Source organism: Sinocyclocheilus grahami, unplaced genomic scaffold (assembly GCF_001515645.1).
Source record: "Sinocyclocheilus grahami isolate Dianchi unplaced genomic scaffold, SAMN03320097.WGS_v1.1 scaffold47.1, whole genome shotgun sequence".
In the NCBI taxonomy this organism is placed as follows: domain Eukaryota; kingdom Metazoa; phylum Chordata; class Actinopteri; order Cypriniformes; family Cyprinidae; genus Sinocyclocheilus; species Sinocyclocheilus grahami.
In genome coordinates, this window is record NW_015505226.1 from 4,737,981 (window position 1) to 4,759,700 (window position 21,720).

Consider the following 21,720-nt stretch of genomic DNA (forward strand, 5'->3'; position numbering starts at 1 on the left):
TTGGGTTACTCACATCAGCGGAAAGATGTGATGGATAGAGCAAGACATCATTCAAAACTATCTATTTTTTTATTTGGGTACCTTCAATATATCAGTGAAACGTTGCACTTTTGTAAAATAAAGAAAACATACAAAATGCACTTGCCGTCTCTGTGAACCTCTTCCTGAAATGAAGAAAAACTCAGTGATAGGCCTACTGTCTAACACTATACTTGTCACACAGAATGAGAAATATATTTATAGAAACCTTGAAGTGCCCGCTTTTACCTGTTTACGTTTTGCTTATTTGACATTAAATGCATTGTATAAGTCACTTTGGAATATAAATCATAGCACGTTCAGAAGATAAAAAATGCAACGTGTAGTCCGGAAAATACAGTACAGCAAATTATTTTGCGGTACCCCCTGGCTTTGGGTCACAACACGGACCCCAGTTTGAAAACCCCTGCTCTTATTCATATTATCCTCTCCTAACAGTAATAACCATAACAAGACTTATAATCAGTCAGGTAAAGGCGAGCCAGGCCCATCAGTCACTTCGCGACTTGAGGCCAGTGTCCTGACATTTTATCCTACCCGTCAGATTGTCCTACCAGGGTTTACTGCGCATGCGCACATCAATATTGCGTCCTTATTCTCATGCTGAACAACAATATTTAATACAGATGCATTACTGTAAGGGTAGGTTTAGGGTTGGGGTAAAAATTATTTATGGTTGGTTTCCTGTAGCTGTAACCCTTCTAGCTACAACCGCGAATATAACACATAATTACTGTATTTGCATTACTGTAAGGGTAGATTTAGGGTTGTGGTAGGTGTAGATGTTAATAAACCATTATTTTACAGGTAGCATTTTTCGTTGTCGAATTGTACTACCCACTGTTTTAATGGGAGGTAGCAAAATCTAACAGGGTAGCACAAATCGACAGAACACCGGTGCATATAGTGGCTGTTCCCTTTCGCGATGTGATCAGAGGCGAATAAATACAGGTGAATATTACCGCGACAGGTCGCTAGGACGGCTCATCTAAAGGGGTCATATGATGCGATTTAAATTTTTCCTTTCTCTTTGGAGTGTTACAAGCTCTTGGTGCATAAAGAAGATCTGTAAAGTTGCAAAGACTAAAGTCTCAAATCCAAAGAGATATTCTTTATAAAAGTTAAGAGTCAACCACGCCTACCTAAAACGGCTCGTTCTAACACGCCCCCACATGTCTACATCACGATGTGGGAAGATTTGCATAACGCCGCCCAAATGTTCATGCAAAGAAAGAAGGTGTAACTTTTATTCTCGTTGTAGTATTGTTGCTGCCGCCATGTCGTGAAGACGCTGTGTGTTTCGTTGTGAAAGCGAAACTACTTTGTTTGGCCTTCCAAAAGAGGACGATATCCGCTTCGTCATGCCTAGAGCTGATCCATGCTGGTCACTGAGGAAATACATTAACTTTGCTATGTGGATCGCCAGATCGGCTTTCACCATGGACGAAGCGGAGTCCAGCCTGGGGTCGTCACATGCGGTTGCTGCAAGCCCGCCGGCCGCTCCTTCTTCGAATCCGCCGGCCGCACCGTTCTCAAGCCCGCCAGCCTCCGCTCACTCAAGCCCGCCACCGCTCACTCAAACCCGCCACCGCTCACTCAAACTACGCGTTTCAGAAAGGCGGGGCATAGAGGAGAAACAATAATGTACAGTATGTGGAAAAGAATGTGTTTTTTTTACTTTAAACCGCATAAACACATTTCATTACACCAAATACACAAAATAATGTTCTTTTTAGCAACATCATATGACCCCTTTTACGTTAACGGATCGCAAGGTGGGTGTACAGCAGTAACAGACAGACAGACACATATAACGGTGTCCTGTATGGAAGGATGTTTCCCAGCTGACAGTTGTCCATTTTCACCTGTACAAGTGAACAGAACACTGAGCATCGGCAGTAATGAGGCACGTCGGAGTGACGTCACCGCCCCTCTTCGACTGATTGGCTAGAGGAGGAGCTGTCAATCTAGAACTAGTGGACCAATGATGACGCTTAAGCCCGCCCTGATTTACATGAAACTCTAACCGCAACATTTGGAAGAAGAAGCGCAGAACGTGGAATAAAGAGGGAAGGGAAAAACAGCATAAGCATACAAAAAATAAAAATATATGCAGAAAATGTCTGAGAGAACAAAAAACTAATAGAACCAAGGAAAAATGATTTTGTGTGCAATTCGTATACTTTTGCATTAATATTTCAGTTTTGTGCAATATGATTTTAAATGTGTTTAAAGTTTTGATTCTTGCTTATTATTTTTTTAAATGCGTTATTACATGTTGGTTTCACGCTTGTTATTTTTTTATCCGTGACTGCAATACATTTGGTGGGAATCTGATCCTATACTGACGTTACCACCTTCCTCACTACATGAATGATATTTAACACCATTTGAAAACATGGAGATTTTATATTTGGTCATGCTTACATTTATTGTGGTAATCATATTTATTTGTTTAAAATAATTATTATGTAAAAACAACTCTTAAAATAGGCTGAATATGTGTGAGTCATTTGCTGAATTTAAACTGTATCGTTCTATGTAATCTTTGTGGGAAAAATTTTTTGCATTACAACCCCCCTCATCAAGTTATCAAGTTAAACAACAAAACCTACTGAGCATACACTTTATGACATTTTACATCCATTAACATGATTGCAAATCAAATTATAATCAAGATGAAAATAATTTCATTGCCTCATAATTGTTTTCTGCCCTTTGGACCCATTTCTACTTTTACAAACATACTCAAAACTTATTTTACCTCAGGAGGGTGGTGATTTCACCCCTTTGGCCTAATTGGTGATGCTGTTACAACATCCTTTGTGTCCCAGAAAACTCCCCAGTCTCCCCTGCAATTAGACCTGTTAAGAAATTATTACAATTAGTTTTCCATATTCTGTACGAACATTTTGTCGTCATCCAAAGTAAACATGACATCTTCCTGGTACTCTCCATCAGAGATGAACAATTACAGTCATGTTTTCATAATTCCCTGTTATGAGCCGCATTGTCATTTTGGGTATTCTATGTCCCCGTCTCTCTCTGTCTGGAAGTATTTGTGAGTAGGTTTTTTCTTTATGTATCCAGTGCAGTCTTGATTCCATTTCCCACAGTGGCCACTGTTTGTCTCAGGGTTCAGGTATGTGTTCTAATATGTGTATGACAAACTGGTAAGAGATTAAAATAAACCCAGTGAGGTTTGTCATGCATGCAGTCTTATAGTATTTCCAAAGATATCAAAGATGTTTTTGTGGATCTCATTCCCTTGTTTTGTATTCATCTTTAAACGTCCGTTCATTTGTTGCCTGTAAAGGTCCAAATGTTTAAATGTATAGATTTTTATGTTCACGTGCCTTCTGAGGATGTTTATAGCATACGCATTCATTGTTAACCCAGCATTCTGGCATTTGTGGGCACATGTACATATATTATCACATCTTCACTTAAGTAATTCTTGGCCCTATTTGCATGCCTTCCTGCCGCAACAGTCTTATCACAGCTCTTTATAAATTAGTTTTGAACAGAACAGTAAAACCATTCAGAGTGAAAGTGCAAATTTAGGGGCAAATTCTTTTGTAGATGCAGCCTTTTAAAACAATGATTTGTTAGTTTAAATATTAACAGATATCGAGTTGCACTCAATTATATAAATACATTTTTTTAATTAGAAGTTCAAGGTCTACTGAGCAAGCATACCTCCCTGCCTTGCAGCTTCCATAGACACTGACACTCCACTATCAACAACAGACTGGAGTCTGAATGAGAGGACATTTTCCATATAAAGCACATTAACTGCATGGCTGCATGGAATCTGATCTAAATACTTTGCATGACTTGTTTACGTACAGTAGCAAAGCGTAAACGTAATTGAAGGCTACTTAGCACCATTGTGTAGTGGTTATTATTATTTTTATATTCATATTCACTGGTAATATTCAAGGACGTGTTTGGTACAGGGATATTCCGGGTCCAATAGAAGTTCAGCTGAATCGAAAGCAATTGTGGCATAATGTTGATTATCACATAAAATGATTTTGATTAGTCCATTGTTTTCTTAAAAATGAAAAAAAAAAAAAAATCAAGGTGACAGTAAGACACTTGTATAAAAGCACTCTTCTTTTAAAACCAGTGTATTATTTGAGCTGTAACGGTGTATCTTTAAACGTCCGTTCATTTGTTGCCTGTAAAGGTCCAAATGTTTAAATGTATAGATTTTTATGTTCACGTGCCTTCTGAGGATGTTTATAGCATACGCATTCATTGTTAACCCAGCATTCTGGCATTTGTGGGCACATGTACATATATTATCACATCTTCACTTAAGTAATTCTTGGCCCTATTTGCATGCCTTCCTGCCGCAACAGTCTTATCACAGCTCTTTATAAATTTGTTTTGAACAGTACAGTAAAACCATTCAGAGTGAAAGTGCAAATTTAGGGGCAAATTCTCTTGTAGATGCAGCCTTTTAAAACAATGATTTGTTAGTTTAAATATTAACAGATATCGAGTTGCACTCAATTATATAAATACATTTTTTTAATTAGAAGTTCAAGGTCTACTGAGCAAGCATACCTCCCTGCCTTGCAGCTTCCATAGACACTGACACTCCACTGTCAACAACAGACTGGAGTCTGAATGAGAGGACATTTTCCATATAAAGCACATTAACTGCATGGCTGCATGGAATCTGATCTAAATACTTTGCATGACTTGTTTACGTACAGTAGCAAAGCGTAAACGTAATTGAAGGCTACTTAGCACCATTGTGTAGTGGTTATTATTATTTTTATATTCATATTCACTGGTAATATTCAAGGACGTGTTTGGTACAGGGATACAGGTCCAATAGAAGTTCAGCTGAATCGAAAGCAATTGTGGCATAATGTTGATTATCACATAAAATGATTTTGATTAGTCCATTGTTTTCTTAAAAATGAAAACTCTGAAGGAAAGTGGCCTGGAAGGGCCAAGTTTGCCCACCCCGGTCTAAATTGTCACACCAGACAAAGTTTATTTTTGCCTCTATAAGGAGATGTATGCCTTCATATCTGTATCATTTTGTAGCTATGTATTTGTGGCTATTTTTGAAGGGTCATAATGATGCAAATGAAATCTTATGTAGCTCTCTTCTGTAACCGAAAATGAATTCTACTTGGTTAAGGCAAGGTTGTTTATGTGTATGAGGAAAATAAAGAAATGTTTATGGATTCAAGCCTTATTCTTTCTCTAATTATAATACAGAAAGGAATGTGACATAAATATAATCTTAAATATATGAAGCAAAGTGCTCCTGAGTGTTTTAATATATGGATGCCTGCATGGGTCTAGGTGTCAGTTTTTACTCCTGTGAATATTTTTCAGGGTGGTTTTATTTTTGAAACTCAAAAATTATTACACATTTCCACCATTATTGCCCAGGAGAAAAGATACAGTTCACTGAACACATGCTGACCTTTTGTGACAACAGTGGGGCATGATATTATATTTTGACCATGGGAATCTGCCATTGAACTGTCTCTCTTCTTAGGGTAAGCATATTTTTTCTCAGCTCAAGAATATTTATTTGGGGACAATTTATTATTTGGTTTATATGTCTTAATAGCATATAATTTATTAATTAGAATTTCCACTGGTCAAAACAACAACTGGATGTTTATGGTAACATTTTTTGATGTTTCATGACGTGTTTTGTATTTCATAACTGACCAAAACATACCATAAGAGGTATTTACTGAAGCAAAAAGTGTGGCAAAAAGCTTGGGTCTCTCTCTCGCTCTCTCTAAAAGAAAGCTAATTAATTTTTTAATTAACTTAAATGACATTTATTTTTTAATAAATAATTTTTTCAATAAAATATTTCTGCACAAGCTCAAAAAATAAATTATATACACATAAATAAATAGTATACACAAAACAGCCAAAATGCTCACAGGTATAAACAAAATATTTGAATAAATGTATAAACGCAGGTAATATGTTTTTCGAATAAGAAAATGAATCCTTCTCTGAATATAAAAACGTATGGGCAACAGCTAGAGCAAGTTAATGTAGTCAGATTTGTAGGAATATGGATGGACTCAAAATTGAACTTCAGAATACATATTCAGAAGCTGATAGACAAATGTAAGAAAGGGATAAACATATTAAGATGCTTATCTGGAGTTGAATGGGGGGCTAGGCGTCATTCAATGGAAAGGACATATAAAGCAGTAATAAGAGCCAACATTAATTATGGTTATATGGTGTATACTTCTGCAAATAAAACTTGGATTAAAAAGATTGAGAAGATACAAATGCAGGCATGTTTTTTTAATATGTATAGCGTATGAAAGGGAAAGACATCAGATGTTCCAAGAACTGGAACTGATGGGAATTAGTAGTATATCTCTAAAGACACTATTAGGTTATGGGGTAAAGCAATCAAGAATATATGGAGAATTGTTTAAGTATTTAAAAGACAAGATTAATGGAAAGAGTTTGAAGTTTGGAATTGTGTATTTATTTACGTTAAAAAAAGTATTTTATTTTATTATTATTATAATTATTTTATTTAATTTAAAAAAACAATTATTATCTATAATAGTTGAATAATTCTTAGTTGAACCGTGTGCGTTTCACACTCCAGACCAGTAGGTGGCGGACATGTACCTTTAACGTTGGTTTGCCAATCCGCCAAAAAACTCGAGAGAAGAAGAAGAAGAAGAAGAAGAAGTCTTCCCGACGGTCACTATCACCTCGTCCTCGCCGGTTACCACTTATTAATAAAATGTATTACAAATTTAGTGGATTTACACAAAGACTGACGGGAGCCGTGTCATCCTCCGCCTACAGCCCGCAGGTATGTGCGCGCGATTCCGTTTCTAAAAGGTTAATTTAGTGACCTTGATCTGCTGCATGCTTCATGTTACCCATAGAGGTGATTTTAAATAGTGGTTCGATATGTAAAATACATTTCTCTAACTCTATTTTAACATAAATTATTAAGCAGGCTAATTTTAGTTGATTTGTTATCAAAAGTGGAGAGCTTACTGTCCACACCAAAATCAACGTAGTGGATACAGTTACATAAATTATATGCGTGTGAATGCTTCTTCATAGCTCCGTTGTTTAAACAGTTCATCACTAAGTTTTAGTAGTAAGTTACCAAATTCAGTTGTACAATCGTAAACTGATTTCACAACATAAGGTAATAGAACAAGAGCCCATAGATCAGTGGTTCTCAAAAAGGTCTCCGCAAACTTCGAATAGGGCCTCAAGATGACTTAAAATGCTTTTAATTAAAATGTTTAATTCTAATGAATTAAAAAAACTATGAAATTCTAAACCTGGAAAGGCCATGCAAATGTATAAAATATTAAAACTATTTTTTATCATGAATACACATTTTCTAGTTATGCTAAACTGTAATATGTCTTGTCGGGTAGAAATTGTGAATACAAATATTGCTATTCAATATTGTTGCTTGTGAACAATAGGGGACCTTGGGGTCAAAAAGGTCGAGAACCACTGTGATAGATGGTGATTTGAGTAAAAACGTTATGTAGTCCTAGTGAACAAAAATGAATAACCCTAACTCGCTTGTAAACTTTCTTCAGGGATTGAGGTCAAATGTACCTTCTGAATCCCCTACCATCATCTTTACCACCCCAACTAAACTGGTGTCTGAATCGAGTGCTGCAGTGGAGTATATGGGCGGCAACAAGGTGCCAGACCTCCAGAGGATATTTCAGGTATGTATATGATGTATTTTATGCTATGTAGCTGAGTTAAAGGGATAGTCCAACTATAAATGAAAATGATCATCATTTACTCATCCTCACATCATTCCAAACCCGCATGGCTTACATTCTTCTATTCAACATAAAAGAAGATACTTTGGAAAAATGTTAGGAACCAAACAGTTTCAGTTCCCATTGACTTCTATTGTATAGATTAAAATACAAGGGAAGTTAAGTGGAAGTAAGTTTTGGTTACCAACATTATATAATCTTTTGTGTTTCGCAGAAGAAAGTAAGTCATACAGGTTTGGAACGTCATGAGGGTGAGTAAATAATGACAGCATTTTCAGTTTTGGGTGTATGTAAGTGGAGCATACGTTATAATTCTTCCCTCTCTTTTCTCCTCAACTTGTTTTTTCCTCCTTTTTTCATCCAGGCATCAGATGAGATTCCTGTTCATCTGAAGCGTGGTGTTCCAGACAGACTCTTGTACAGGACCACCATGGCACTGACAGTCGGGGGAGCTCTCTACTGTCTTGTAGCTCTTTATATAGCAGCACAGCCCAAAAACAAATGAACTGTACCCAGCCTATTTTCATTGACTCACATCGTCAGCATTGAAATAACATTTGCGATATGTAACCTTCTGGTATTTATTATGAACATTAGCAATATGCCTCTCAGCATTAATCACCATGAACAGACACTCTGTCCTGACAAAGCTTTTGCTACACAATGCTGTTTTTACTTGTGTCCTGTATCAGCTCTGTCCTTACAGATGGGATGCTGTTAGTTAGAACAGTGGTTCTCAATCTTTGTCATTTCAAGGCCCCAAAAGTCAATATTTGATGGCCCCCCCTTACACATACATTTGTCATCTTGTTCTTCTGCTGAAATGACAACAAAAACATGCTTGTTTTTAATCCTTTTTATTTAAAGAAACTAGGGTGATAATTATTACTTTCAGGGTAATTACTTTCTAGAACATACTCCTAAAAATAAAGGTTCCAACAGGGGGTTTTCACATCAATACCATAGAAAAGCCATTTTTGGTTCCCAAAAGAACAATTAAGTGAACAGTTCTTAAAAGAATAATTTTTTTCTTAGTGGGAAGAATATGTTTTCACTTGAAAGAACCTTTAGTGCAATGTAAAGGTTCCATGAATGTTAAAGTTTCTTCACGGAACCTCTGATGCCAATAAATGAGCCTTTATTTTTAAAAGTATAATAAACACAATGCAAAAAAAAAAAGTTATTTAATGTTATATAATATTAATAACTTTGCTAAAGAATACATTCAAATAGTTAAATTAAACTGCTTATGTTAAATATTTTGAGACATTTTGGAGCTTACTGAGACCCCCTGTTTGAGAACCACTGTAGGGTTCAAGACCTATAGCCCTAACGGACAATAAACCCTTCACTCTCAACCCCGTTTATTCCTCATCAGCACAGGATGGTCTAAACCTGTGTGATGGCTGACAGATTGTGGTAATCATGTTTTGATGATACGGTGGGACCTCACACTTTTCAGTAGTGTTGATTGGTCTAATGTGTTACACACTCTGGCATGTTAAATATGCCTCTGTGAAGCACACAAGGAGTACGAGAAATCTATAGGAAGTACTTTAATGCTTGTAGAAGATGTGCAGAATATTCTGTAAATGTGGAACTGTATTGAAGAGAATCATGGGTGAGGTGAATGCATTTGATGCCATGCACATTTCTGCCACTGAATGCAATAATACCATATTTAAGGTCACACCTTTCCACAGTTTTGGATATATTTAATACACTTCAGGACGTGAAATGCTGCTGTGCCTCTCATGCACCACTTTCCCAAGCAATGTATGTGTAAAGTGAAGCAAAAACTGTTTGTTTGTGAAATAGACATTCATTTAATTTATGTTTTGGCCCTCTGAGATGTACATATTTAATTTAAAAGAACTTGGAACCAAATTAAAAATCATGACCCTTTGACATCTGTACTTCTTTAGTTTGCCTCATTTTTGAAGTATGACATTCAGTATGGTATTTTACATCTAAAAATGCACTCACCCTCAGGCCATCTAAGATGTAGAAGAGTTTGTTTCTTCATCTGAACAGATTTTGAGAAATTTAGCATTGCATCACTTACCAATGAATCCTCTGTAGCAAATGGGTCCAAACAGCTGATGTAAACTTTAAAATAATTCACAAGACTCCATTGCATTAGTTAATGTTTTGTGAAGTGAAAGGCCATGTGTTTGTAAGAAGCAAACCCATCAAGATATTTTTACTCAAAAACCAAAGACTCCATAATAATGCTTCCTCCAGTGAAAGTCCATTCGTTCTTGTCTTCTCACATTAAAATCTTTGTTTAGAACTAAACTATTCTTGATCTGTGCATATTTCTCTCCTGATTCAGACAAAATAGCTTTTTCACTGGAGTAAGTGATGTTATGGATAGATGACTCTGGTTTTAGAGAAAATTCTCTCGATGGATTTGTTTATCACTTCACAAGTTGTTAATTGATGGGCTGGAGTCGTGTGGATTACTTGTGGATGATTGTGATGTTTTTATCAGCTGTTTGAACTCTCAATGTGACAGCACTCATTCACTGCAGAGGATCCACTGGTGAGCAAGTGATGTAAGGCTGAATTTCTCCAAATCTGTTCCAATGAAGAAGCAAACTCGTCTTTGATAAGCTGACGTTAAGTATATTTTCAGCAAATTGTCATATCTGGTTGAACTATTCCTTTAAGTTTAAATTGATTACATGCTTATTCTTAATTTCATATCATCAGTCTGAATAATATATACAGTATATAAGACCCCTCTTGAAAAGCTCTTTGAATTTCCTGCTCAGGCTATTCACATGGCAACAAGGCTATAGGAGACACTGTACGCAAAAGGACTTCCTTCTCCAAATCTGTTCCAATGAAGAAGCAAACTCGTCTTTGATAAGCTGAAGTTAAGTATATTTTCAGAAAATTGTCATATCTGGTTGAACTATTCCTTTAAGTTTAAATTGATTACATGCTTATTCTTAATTTCATATCATCAGTCTGAATAATATATACAGTATATAAGACCCCTCTTGAAAAGCTCTTTGAATTTCCTGCTCAGGCTGTTCACATGGCAACAAGGCTATAGGAGACACTGTACGCAAAAGGACTTCCAAAAAAATCCCGTTGAATCCGTCTCTTGTATGGCCAACGCACTGTAGAACTGCAAAGAAAGGTTTTCTATTGTTGCTAGATGCTATTTTTTCCACATTTCTTTTTAGTCAAGAGGTAATAACACAACATGAGGCTGACAGACTGTCTAACTGCACACTGGCGCTTGATAAGCTGTCAGATCACAAAGCAAAGTGAAACAATCTATGACAATGAGAGGCTGTGATTCACCCAGCATCATCTCTGAGCCACTCTGCTTACTACTGAAGACTCTGGCAACTAAAATGATCGGCCACATGGAGCATTTTAAAGAGTAATCTCTTTGCCAAGTACAGCTGTTCTAGTAATAGCCTCGTGGTTAAGACTTTTTTCCAAGACAATCAATATAAATCTTTTGTTCACTGGACCTGTGACATGAAACACTTGTAGTCATGGCAACCTTAAGACTTTCCAGCAGTGCACATATTTCCTCGGATGTGGTTAATTCTGTTTACATTATTCATCTCTCCATGACGTGCCTTTCATTTGTAAATGAATACACAACCAGCTTTTGTCTGAATGTAAACATGACCACTAGCGTATGTTGAGAGTAGTGATCGATTTGTGCCCATTACCTGTAATGAAGCCACAGGAAACGCACTGCTCTTCTTTAATTCACTTGCTTCCCCTTCTCTTGATCTCCCTTGTTTGCCTAATTAAGCCTGAATGGATGAATGAAGAATGCATTTTGTCCTCCACAGTATTTGTTTTGTGTCTCTGTTCTGAATTTTAAAATTCAGATTTTTTCCCCTGATTAAACTATGTAAAGTGAGCTAGGCATTTAAAACGGTGTTCCAGGTGGTCACATGTTATTAATATTTAGTTTTTACATTCTGGCCAGGTTGATTTGATTCAACCAGTCAAAGATGAAATGAACCCAGCTAACAGGGAACGTTCTCAGAACTTTAGCTAATTGCAAGGTTCTCTCAAAGTGAAAAAAAAGGTCTTCCAGTAAGCTAACATTAACAACATTTATTCTGGAGTTATGTGGTTATTAATAATGTTCTCAAAACTTTAGCACAAAAATGTTAATTGTAGATTGTTTATGAATTGTTTTCTTCTGAATTTGTTTTAAAAATGTTATTACGTGTTATAGAACATTCAGAGAATATTCAAAAGTAACAATCGAATGAAGTTTGCAAAATTATCAATTAGAATGTTCCCTTATAGGAATAGTTCACCCAAAAATGAAAATTACCCCATGATTTACTCACCCTCAAGCCATCCTAGGTGTATATGACTTTCTTCTTTCAGACAGATACAACTGGAGTTATATTTAAAAATGTCCTTGCTCTTCCAAGCTTTATAATGGCAGTGAATGGGGGTCCAGATTTTGAAGCCCAAAAAAGTGCGTGTGTGTGTCCATCATAAAAAGTACTGCACAAGATTCCAGGCCTTCTGAAGTGAAGCGATGTGTTTGTGTAAGAAAAATAACCATGTTTAATACTTTATAAACCATAATCTTTAGCTTCCGCTGACTGTCGTACACATGTTCACTAGAGAGTGGCATTTCAGCGGAAATTATCAATTAGAATGTTCCCTTATAGGAATAGTTCACCCAAAAATGAAAATTACCCCATGATTTACTCACCCTCAAGCCATCCTAGGTGTATATGACTTTCTTCTTTCAGACAGATACAACTGGAGTTATATTTAAAAATGTCCTTGCTCTTCCAAGCTTTATAATGGCAGTGAATGGGGGTCGAGATTTTGAAGCCCAAAAAAGTGCGTGTGTGTGTCCATCATAAAAAGTACTGTACACGACTCCAGGCCTTCTGAAGTGAAGCGATGTGTTTGTGTAAGAAAAATAACCATGTTTAATACTTTATAAACCATAATCTTTAGCTTCCGCTGACTGTCGTACACATGTTCACTAGAGAGTGGCATTTCAGCGGATGATGTAGGTGTAGCGTAAGCTCTGGTGAGAATATGCTAGCCTTGCGAGAACCAAGTTTTGTTTACAGCAAAGGAAAACTAGTCTAATCTTGGCTTATATAGAAATTCTCCAACATTTTTCTTTACAAATCCTCGTTTTGTACTTCTAATTCGTGACCAGTGTTTTGTTTTGCCTTCTCCTCTGCGCTTCCGCATTTGTCGCTTCTCACCGGAGTTTATATGCTACGCCTACGTCCTACGACATCTGCTGGAACGCCACTCTCTCGTGAATGCGTGTACGACGAGATTACGGTTTATAAAGATTTAAATATGGATATTTTTCTTACACAAATGCCTCTTCAGAAGGCGTTTATAAACCCCCCCAGAGCCATGTGGGCCACTTTTTATGATGGATGGATGCACTTTTTTGGGCTTCAAAATCTCGACCCCCATTATAAAGCTTGGAAGAGCTAGGACATTTTTTAACATAACTCCGATTGTATTTGTCTGAAAGAAGAAAGTCATATACACCTAGGATGGCTTGAGGGTGAGTAAATCATGGGGCAATTTTCATTTTTGGGCACACTATCTCTTTAACATTAGCATAACCAAAACGTTTTTTAAAGCATTTAAAAAACTAAATGTTTTGAGCATTCAGAGAACATAACATTTTCATAACTTAATGGGAATGCTAGCAGGTCATTCTTAGAATATATTTGTTAACTGGGAAGTCATTCTTCATGACTCCATTAACAAACAAAGTTGGGGGAAATTAACAAGGGTAAAGCAGACATCATGGGGATGTGCAGTGGTGGCAGTGTGTTTATTTGAGGGCATGGTTAGTGACTGGTGTAAGACCTCAGTCTGTGGAGTCGAGAGTGAGAGAGAGCCAGCGAGCCGTTGCTAATCTCCATCTGTAGCTCTGCTGCTCACTTGGCTATAACCAAAGCTCTCTCTCTTCTCTGGCAATAGTGTGTACTAGGTTATCTGTTACATGTGTCACTGGAGTTCAAAGGGTTCAGGAGGTTTTCTTAATAGCCCTGATACATGATTGATTTCTTAGCTACATCTAACTTTAAAAAAATTCAGAGCTGCTCAGTCAAGTATATTCATTGCACTGATGTAATGAAAAAAAGAACAGATGGATTAATTGACAAACTGATTCTTGCTATTTTCAGATCTGTTTAGTGGAACACATGAAAAGACGTTGATGTTTAATTAGTCTTGGCTTCCTCTACTGCATTCTTTTGTCTTATCAATTTACGTCTTCTGATTATTCTTTATTTTCCATTGCTTTTTTCACCTTCTTTTTGATTGCAGATTGCATAACAACCAGCTTTAAAAGGTATACTCTGGGTAAACAAATAGCATATACATACATAAATACATACGTCACTTTAAACAAATGCTGTTCTCTTGAACTTTCTATTAATCAAAGAATCTTGAAAAAAAGGTATTAAGGTTTTTTTTTTTACTTTTAAGATTTTTAAAGCTTTTTTGAGCACCAAATCTCAAAATGAAATGATTTTTCTCATCTTTTAAGTGTAAGTTTGACATATATATATATATATATATATATATAATTATTATTAATTTTGTGTACATACACCTATTATTGGAGACTTCAAAAAGTCATAGCCATGAACTCTTTTTGGTCACTAAGGGTATTGGTTATTTTCATGTCAGGTTCCATCCTTCATTCACACCATCACAGTTCCTGATAATGTGGAGAACAATTGAAAAGCCTACTAGAATCAATTAACTCATCCTGACAGTGTTCTCGGAGGAACGGGAGGATGGGGTGGCAGTCTACAGCATTTGTGCTGGCTTTGAGCCCCACCAACTGTTCTTAGGACAAACACCCACAACCATACAACAAGCCAAAGCCTGAAGAGTCTGCTCAAGAGACAATTGTACAATTGAAATTATAAAATCCACATTAGGCATTGGACAACAGTGGCAAAATAAACCACAGGATCAGTAATCTCATGCCATAATCCTCTCTGAAATATCACACTACTGCACATTTCTGAGCCGTTTGTTCTCATATAGAGAGAAATCAATGGGACTTTGAGCTGAGTGCAAACTTACTTGTGCTAACACCATGGATAAAGGTCAAGGGTCAATGGTAAATTTTAGCTAGGGAAGAACTTAAACTATAACCACTAAAATTATTTAACAGTCGTTTATACATAATCATGTGGTAACACACATACCATTATGGATGAAAAGTATATTGACTTGCCTTAAACAGGACTTTGGTGGGCTTAGCGCAAACAAAAAGCATAAGTGACTTCTTTCAAAAATATTACAAACCCCAAACTTGCTGCATTACTTCCAAAGCCTTCCTTTAATTGGATTCGGAGCTGTTGATCTTGGTGGATTTTGTATCTAATTAAGAGCACAATGTTTTCTAGAACATCTTTATATTCCTTGTGGTCACTGCACAAGATAGCAACTGAAATATGGTTTGAAGATATAACCTGCCACAAATGTGAATTTCTGTAAAACAGTCGAGAAGTGCTGAACAATTATACTGTGATGAAACATATTTGTGATGTTCTATTCAGCTGCTGCTCTGACCTTTCCTTGTCTGCTTACATTTTTAACTCTGATAATGCTTTTGTGCTATCTCTCTCATTCTCTGAAAGTCAATACAGCTTTATTGGAATGACTGTAAAGGTCTGAAATATTGCCAAAGCTTTGGGGTGCTTACAGGTGCAACACATAAAACAAATCTCTTTCAAAATATGATTAGATTTTTTTTTCATCATATTCCAATATGATAAAGTTGTTGGACAACATTTTAAAAGTATGTGTAGTGTTTGTCTTGTTTTTTTAATATATATTTAACACAACAATGCACACCACGTTTTCGATCTCACCAGTCCTAGAGTGCATACAGATCCTTGCCTTCTTTAGTTCTGCATTTGTATTAGCGACAATATTGTTGTCATTAAGTCATTAGCAAAAAATGTCTCTTCTCCTGCTCTTATATTAATAAAAGAGCATGTTTTTTTTCAATATTAATGCTTTCAATAATAAAGGCTTTTTCTTTCAATATTAGGACATAACAAGAAGAGTATAAAGTGTGAATCTGTCAGGAAAAGCACTGAAGGTGAACTAGAGGACAATATTGATTTTCTAAATGTACTATGTTTTTTTACATCTCTGTCAGCAATGTGCATTTGTAAGAACAGCAAATAATAGCTACTGAAATAAGCCTCTCTTTCATTCCCAGAGAAAAAATGTAATGGCCTCTTTCATGATTCACAATCGATACAATACACAAAATGAATCACGTTCCATCTCACACTGAATTAAAACAACAAATATTTCAATGACGTACCGGAATGATTTGTGTCTGGCTTTGGCAGATAGTGAGTAATCTTAAACAATGATGACAGTAAGATAACGATCTGTTCTTATTCTCTCCAGAGTAATCCGCGATCTGTCATTTACAGTAAATAGCAAGAGCATCTCAGCAGGTTCAGTTTTCACTGATAGGAAAGAAATTGTCTTTTTTTTTAACACACAAACATACTTTTTTAGAACCTTATTTTTGGGGGAGGGGGGTCCCAAGGCTCCCAATATTATATATGTTAAAATAATACTATAGTATATATATAAAAAAAAAATTTAAACGTGGTTTCCATATAAATTAGTTATTTTCTTCTGACTTTGACAGTATATCTGACCAGGCTGAAGCTTTGAAGCTCTACACAGTCTGTTACATCAAATTAAGCATGCACTTTTCATAAGTGTGACTTTTGTTCAAGAAATTATCAATCTGAATACATCATCATCATCTACTGCCTGTAACTCCCAAAGCGCATAGGGCAGCAACAAAGTCTCTCCACTTTTGTTTGTCGTTGGACAGAAAGTCTATCGTGCCTGAAAACAGATTTATAATAATTCATTCATTTATTCATGTAATTATTTTGAATAAATAAATAAATAAAAACTTTGTACAAATCTTTCAATATTTATTGTATTTATTCATGTTTTTATGGGGTCTCTGAGACCCAAACATTAGCAAAGTAGCATTTTTTATACAGGACGTTTGAAGTATGTTATCAAGTTGACATTTTGTTTATAATCAGTTTTCATAAGATTAGAAAAAGTCATGATGAATCAATTAAATGTTAAGTATGCTTTTAAGCTACCAAAATGGCTTTGGGGTTAACATTTCACATTTCATATTTTGGTAAAATAACAACCGTTGGTGCAAACCCGCAACCTTTTTTCAACTTAGTAAAATAATTTGACCTACTTAATATTTGCTGTTCTCCAATGTAGAAATATCCACTACAATGGATGCTCATATTTTATACAATACATCCTCATATTTTAAGATAAAAATTCCTTTATTTATAATTGTAATGCTCTACGTAAAAACTAAATTGTGTTTCACATATCCACCACTCAGTAATTCAATGCAAAACTATCAAATATGTAGCTAATAAATAAGAATACTAATAAATAAGCTAAAATACGCTAAAATAGAATAAAAAAGTGCAGTTTCTTAAGTGCAGTTCACATTCTCTGATTGAGCAGTCTGTGGGAAAGAAGCTTTTTAACAGCAGAGTAGTCCTTGATCTATATTTCAGTATCTTTTATTGGACTGCAGGAGTGTGAACATGCCATGAGAGAAATATCCTTTATGTCCTTTATGATGCCATTTAACCATACTTATGAACTAAACAAATACTGTATGTGAACCAGTGTTTGAAAAGAACCCATTCAGTAACAATAAGCAATGCAATAAAAATTTCGAAAAAAGAAAAAAGGTAATTCTCTTTTTCTTTTCTTTTTTTTTTTTGGTAAGTATGCTTCTAACCACAGTTTGAGAGCTGTACTTCCCCTTAAGTCAGTCACGCTTGATATTTCGTTGACACTGATATTAGGGGTCTCACTTGGGACCAGGCCGCCTCCGCCCTGCACGCCATGGCCATCCTGCAAGTACACCAGGCAAATGCACTCAAAAAACTGCACAAGGGTAGTTCTGACCCGGGGTTAATGCAGGAGCTGCGCACAGCGACCGATTTCCCCCTTCGATCGACGAAGGTCACAATGTGGTCGCTCAGGGATATGATGTCAATATGGTAGTTCAGGAGTGCAATCTTTGGCTGAACGTGACTGAGATGCGTGACGCCATCAAAGTTCGCTTTCTCGATGTCCCCATCTCTCAGGCCGGCTTCTTCAGCGACACTGTTGAGGACTTCGCCCAGCAGTTCTCGGCAGTCCAGAAGCAGATGGAGGCCATTAAGCACATCTTGGCTTGGCTCCACCTTTCCACAGGATCTGGGGAGTCAGGTAAGAGCTTCTCCTTTGTCTCTACTTCGGGATGTCATGCTTCCCGGATTGGGTCCTCTTCCTCTCCTCTGCTGCCCCACCGTGCGTACGTCAAGAATCGTCCCTCTGGTGCCACTTCCTCAGAGTTTGGGGGCCTGGATAGCGCTCCCCAGCCCGTCTCGCTGGCTCATTCGAATGATTTAACTCAGCTATGCGATTCAATTTGCCAGGCATCCCCAGGTTCAGGGTTATCCTCTTTATGTCGCTGAAAGTCCTGTGTGCAGAGATTGCAGTCCTCTTGGCGAAGGATGCAATAGAACCTGTTGCCTAGAGCCTGCTTTTTCAGCCCGTGGTCAGACCTTGCATTTCTACGGGCAGGCGTTCCCCTGGAGCAAGTGTCGAGGCATGTTGTTGTCACAACAGATGCCTCCAGGACGGGCTGGGGCACTGTATGCAACGGGCTAGCAGCTTTGGGTTCCTATACGGGACCTCGACTGCACTGGCATATCAATTGCCTGGCAGTACTTCTTGCTTTTCAACGGTTTCCTCCTTTGCTGCAAGACAAGCATATACTTATCTGCACGGACAACACTGCGACGGTTGCGTACATCAGCCATTAGGAAAGGGAACGCTCTCGTTCCATGTCACAACTCTCCCTCCATCTCCTCCTCTGGAGTAAGATGCAGCCTTTCATGTTCCGGGAGAGCTCAATCGCGCAGCCGATGCACTGTCACGACAGCTTACCCTTCCCAGGGAATGGAGACTCCACCCCCAGGTGGTTCAGCTGATTTGGAGTTGATTCCGGGTAGCCCAGGTGGACCAGTTCTCTTCCCAGGAATCCTCTCACTGCCAGTTGTACAATTCCCTGACCAAGGCACCCCTCGGCATGGATGCACTGGCACACAGCTGGCCCCAGGGTTTGCACAAGTATGCCTTTCCCCCACTGAGCCTCCTTGCAAGATTAGGGAGGACGAGGAGCAGATCCTGCTTGTTGCGCCATATTGGCCCACCTGGACCAGGTTTTCTGATCTCATGCTCCTCGCGACAGCCCCTCCCTGCAGAATCCTCCTGGGGAAGGACCTTCTTTCTCAGGGACAGGACACTATTTGGCACCCACATCCCGATCTGTGGAACGTGCATGTCTGGCTTCTGGACACGATGCAGTGAACCTCGCTGGCCTCTCACAGGCTGTGATAGATACTAGCACTCAGGATAGGGCCCCATCTACCAGGAGGGCCTATGCTCTGAAGTGGGGTCTCTTCATTGATTGGTGTTCCTCTCGCCGAGAGGACCCCTAGAGATGCCCAGTCATCATTGTGCTTTCCTTCCTGCAAGAAATGCTGGAGCGGAGGCTGTCCCCCTCCACTTTGAAAGTGTATGTCACTGATATTGCAGCACATTACGATGCTGTGGATGGAAGATCCTTGGGGAAGCACAATCTGATCATCAGGTTCCTGAGAGGCACGAGGAGATTAAATCCCCCTAGACCGCACCTCATTCCCTCTTGGGATCTCTTTGTGGTCCTGGCAGGGCTACGGAGCGCCCCCTTTGAGTGCTTAACTCAGTTGAGCTCAAGTTCCTGTCATTTAAGACAGCACTCCTGGTCGCACTCACATCCGTCAAGAGGGTTGGGGACCTTCAGGCATTTTTGGTCAACGAATCGTGCATTGAGTTTGGGCCGGCTGATGGTCATGTTACCTTGAGACCCCGGCCTGGTTATGTGCCCAAAGTTCCCACTTCTCCCTTTCGGGGCCAAGTGGTGAACTTGCAAGCACTGCCTTTGGAGGAGGCAGATCCGGCCCTTGTGTTGCTGTGTCTCATTCACGCCTTGTGCATATACGTGGAATGCACCCAGAGCTTTAGATGCTCTGACCAGTTCTTTGTCTGATTGGAGGACAGCAGAAGGGAAAGGCTGTCCCCAAACATAGGTTGGCCCACTGGCTAGTGGATGACATCACCTTGGCGTACCAGACACAAGGTGAGCCATGCCCCCTGGGGGTGAGAGCTCATTCCACTCGTAGTGTTGCCTCCTGCTGGGCGTTGGCACACAGCGCTTCTCTAGCAGACATCTGCAGAGCTGTGGGCTGGGCGACAACTGACACCTTCACAAGATTCTATAATCTCAGAGTGGAGCCAGTTTCCTCTTTTGCGTTGTGTTTGAACAGGTAATTTGCAGGTGGAATGGCTCAGTGTCTCGATTGCGGTGCCACTCCTCTGGTTAGGATGCATGAAACTTATCTTCTTCCAGTAAGTTCCCTGTCTGGTGAATCCTGATGAAATTCCTCCAGCACCCTGTGGCATTCAGACTCAGCGGAGGAGTCTGTTGTCGCATCCAGTACTTGGGTTGCATGCTATTAGTGGCCCACTATACTGGACTAGATGCCATACATGAGATTCCCCTTGGTAATCCTGTACGTTCTTTCTACTTTATGGTTTCCCTTGGTAAACCGGTGTCTTTTCCTGGACAGTTTTCTGCTGTCATTTCCTGTTGTGTTCCCCTGAACTGGGGTCACGACAGTTTGTTAGGCTGTGCTGCGATCAGTCTTATCAGTCTGCGATCAGTCCCAATGATTGCTGAAATCTTGGTTACGTATGTAACCTTTGGACACGATGCAGGGAACGGAGATGTTCTGTCATTCATGCCACAACCGTGAACTGCGCTGAATAACGGGATGCTTTCTCAGTCTCCTCAGCACAAACCTGAATGAGTGGATGCACACCGCCATCTTATATACCCATATGTACGGGGAGTGGCTTGGCATGCAAATTCCACTCGCCAATTGTCATTGGCCATTTCTTGTAATACTCAGAGGTGATTGGGGATCCCAAGTGAGACCCCTAACATCAGTGTTGACATAATGTCTCCGTTCCCTCCTTCAGGGAATAAGGGTTACATATGTAAACGAGACGTTCCAACACAACACACAACTTTGCGATGCTGTTTTCAAATGAAACAACAAATTGTTGTATGCAACAACAAAATCAGTACCAGGTATTCATATTATAAAAACAAAATTTTATTGGTTTAAAATAAAATAAAAACATGTGATGTCCATTCCAATGGATGCAGGGTCTGAAAAGGTTAAGTGACAAGTCAACAATCATGTCAATCAATCAACAATAAAGCTCTTGTAACTTGTATCTTATGTCAGATTTGAACATATCAAGTCACTCACCCCCTACTGAACTCTCATTTTTTCATAGCAGTCACACAGAATTACATTGCAGCCCATAGGTCTGTGCTTGAGAATTCTCTGATATTAACTTAAAATTAGTTTTATGTCTGTGATCTCCATGATGTTCCCTCCAGGTAATATTTTCATCCGAATACCTCTCTGTTCACATTGGCCACAGTCATATTCCTTCACTGTGATCTTTGGTGAAAGCATGTATACCATATTTTCTCTGTAAAACCATATAGCGTATACTCTATTCTCTGATTGTCCCTGAGTCTGCAGGCTCTTCATGGTGCTTAGACTATAATTGCAGTTTTCCTGCTTTCAGTAGTGGATTCTGTTATGGGACTCCACCATCATATGTCAACTAAACACACACACACACACACACACACAAAACAGCCTTATTGTTAATC

The 21,720-nt window shown here is 38.4% G+C and overlaps 1 protein-coding gene across 1 annotated transcript; it reads left to right on the forward strand.

The window, feature by feature from the left end:
* Positions 1–6,695: 6,695 nt before the first annotated feature.
* Positions 6,696–10,104, forward strand: cox7a2l (cytochrome c oxidase subunit 7A2 like). The gene is made up of 3 exons (XM_016268781.1): positions 6,696–6,880; positions 7,638–7,772; positions 8,197–10,104. The coding sequence occupies exons 1-3, from the start codon at positions 6,809–6,811 to the stop codon at positions 8,335–8,337; spliced, it is 348 nt and encodes a 115-aa protein (XP_016124267.1). The 5' UTR covers positions 6,696–6,808; the 3' UTR covers positions 8,338–10,104.
* The last annotated feature ends 11,616 nt before the right edge of the window (positions 10,105–21,720 follow it).

Bases quoted from the DNA above. Each gene is read 5' to 3' on its own strand.
- cox7a2l (XM_016268781.1), top strand. From the start codon at position 6,809: ATGTATTACAAATTTAGTGGATTTACACAAAGACTGACGGGAGCCGTG. The intron at 6,881-7,637 runs GTATGTGCGCGC...AACTTTCTTCAG, and splicing joins CCTCCGCCTACAGCCCGCAG to GGATTGAGGTCAAATGTACC. The intron at 7,773-8,196 runs GTATGTATATGA...TTTTTCATCCAG, and splicing joins ACCTCCAGAGGATATTTCAG to GCATCAGATGAGATTCCTGT.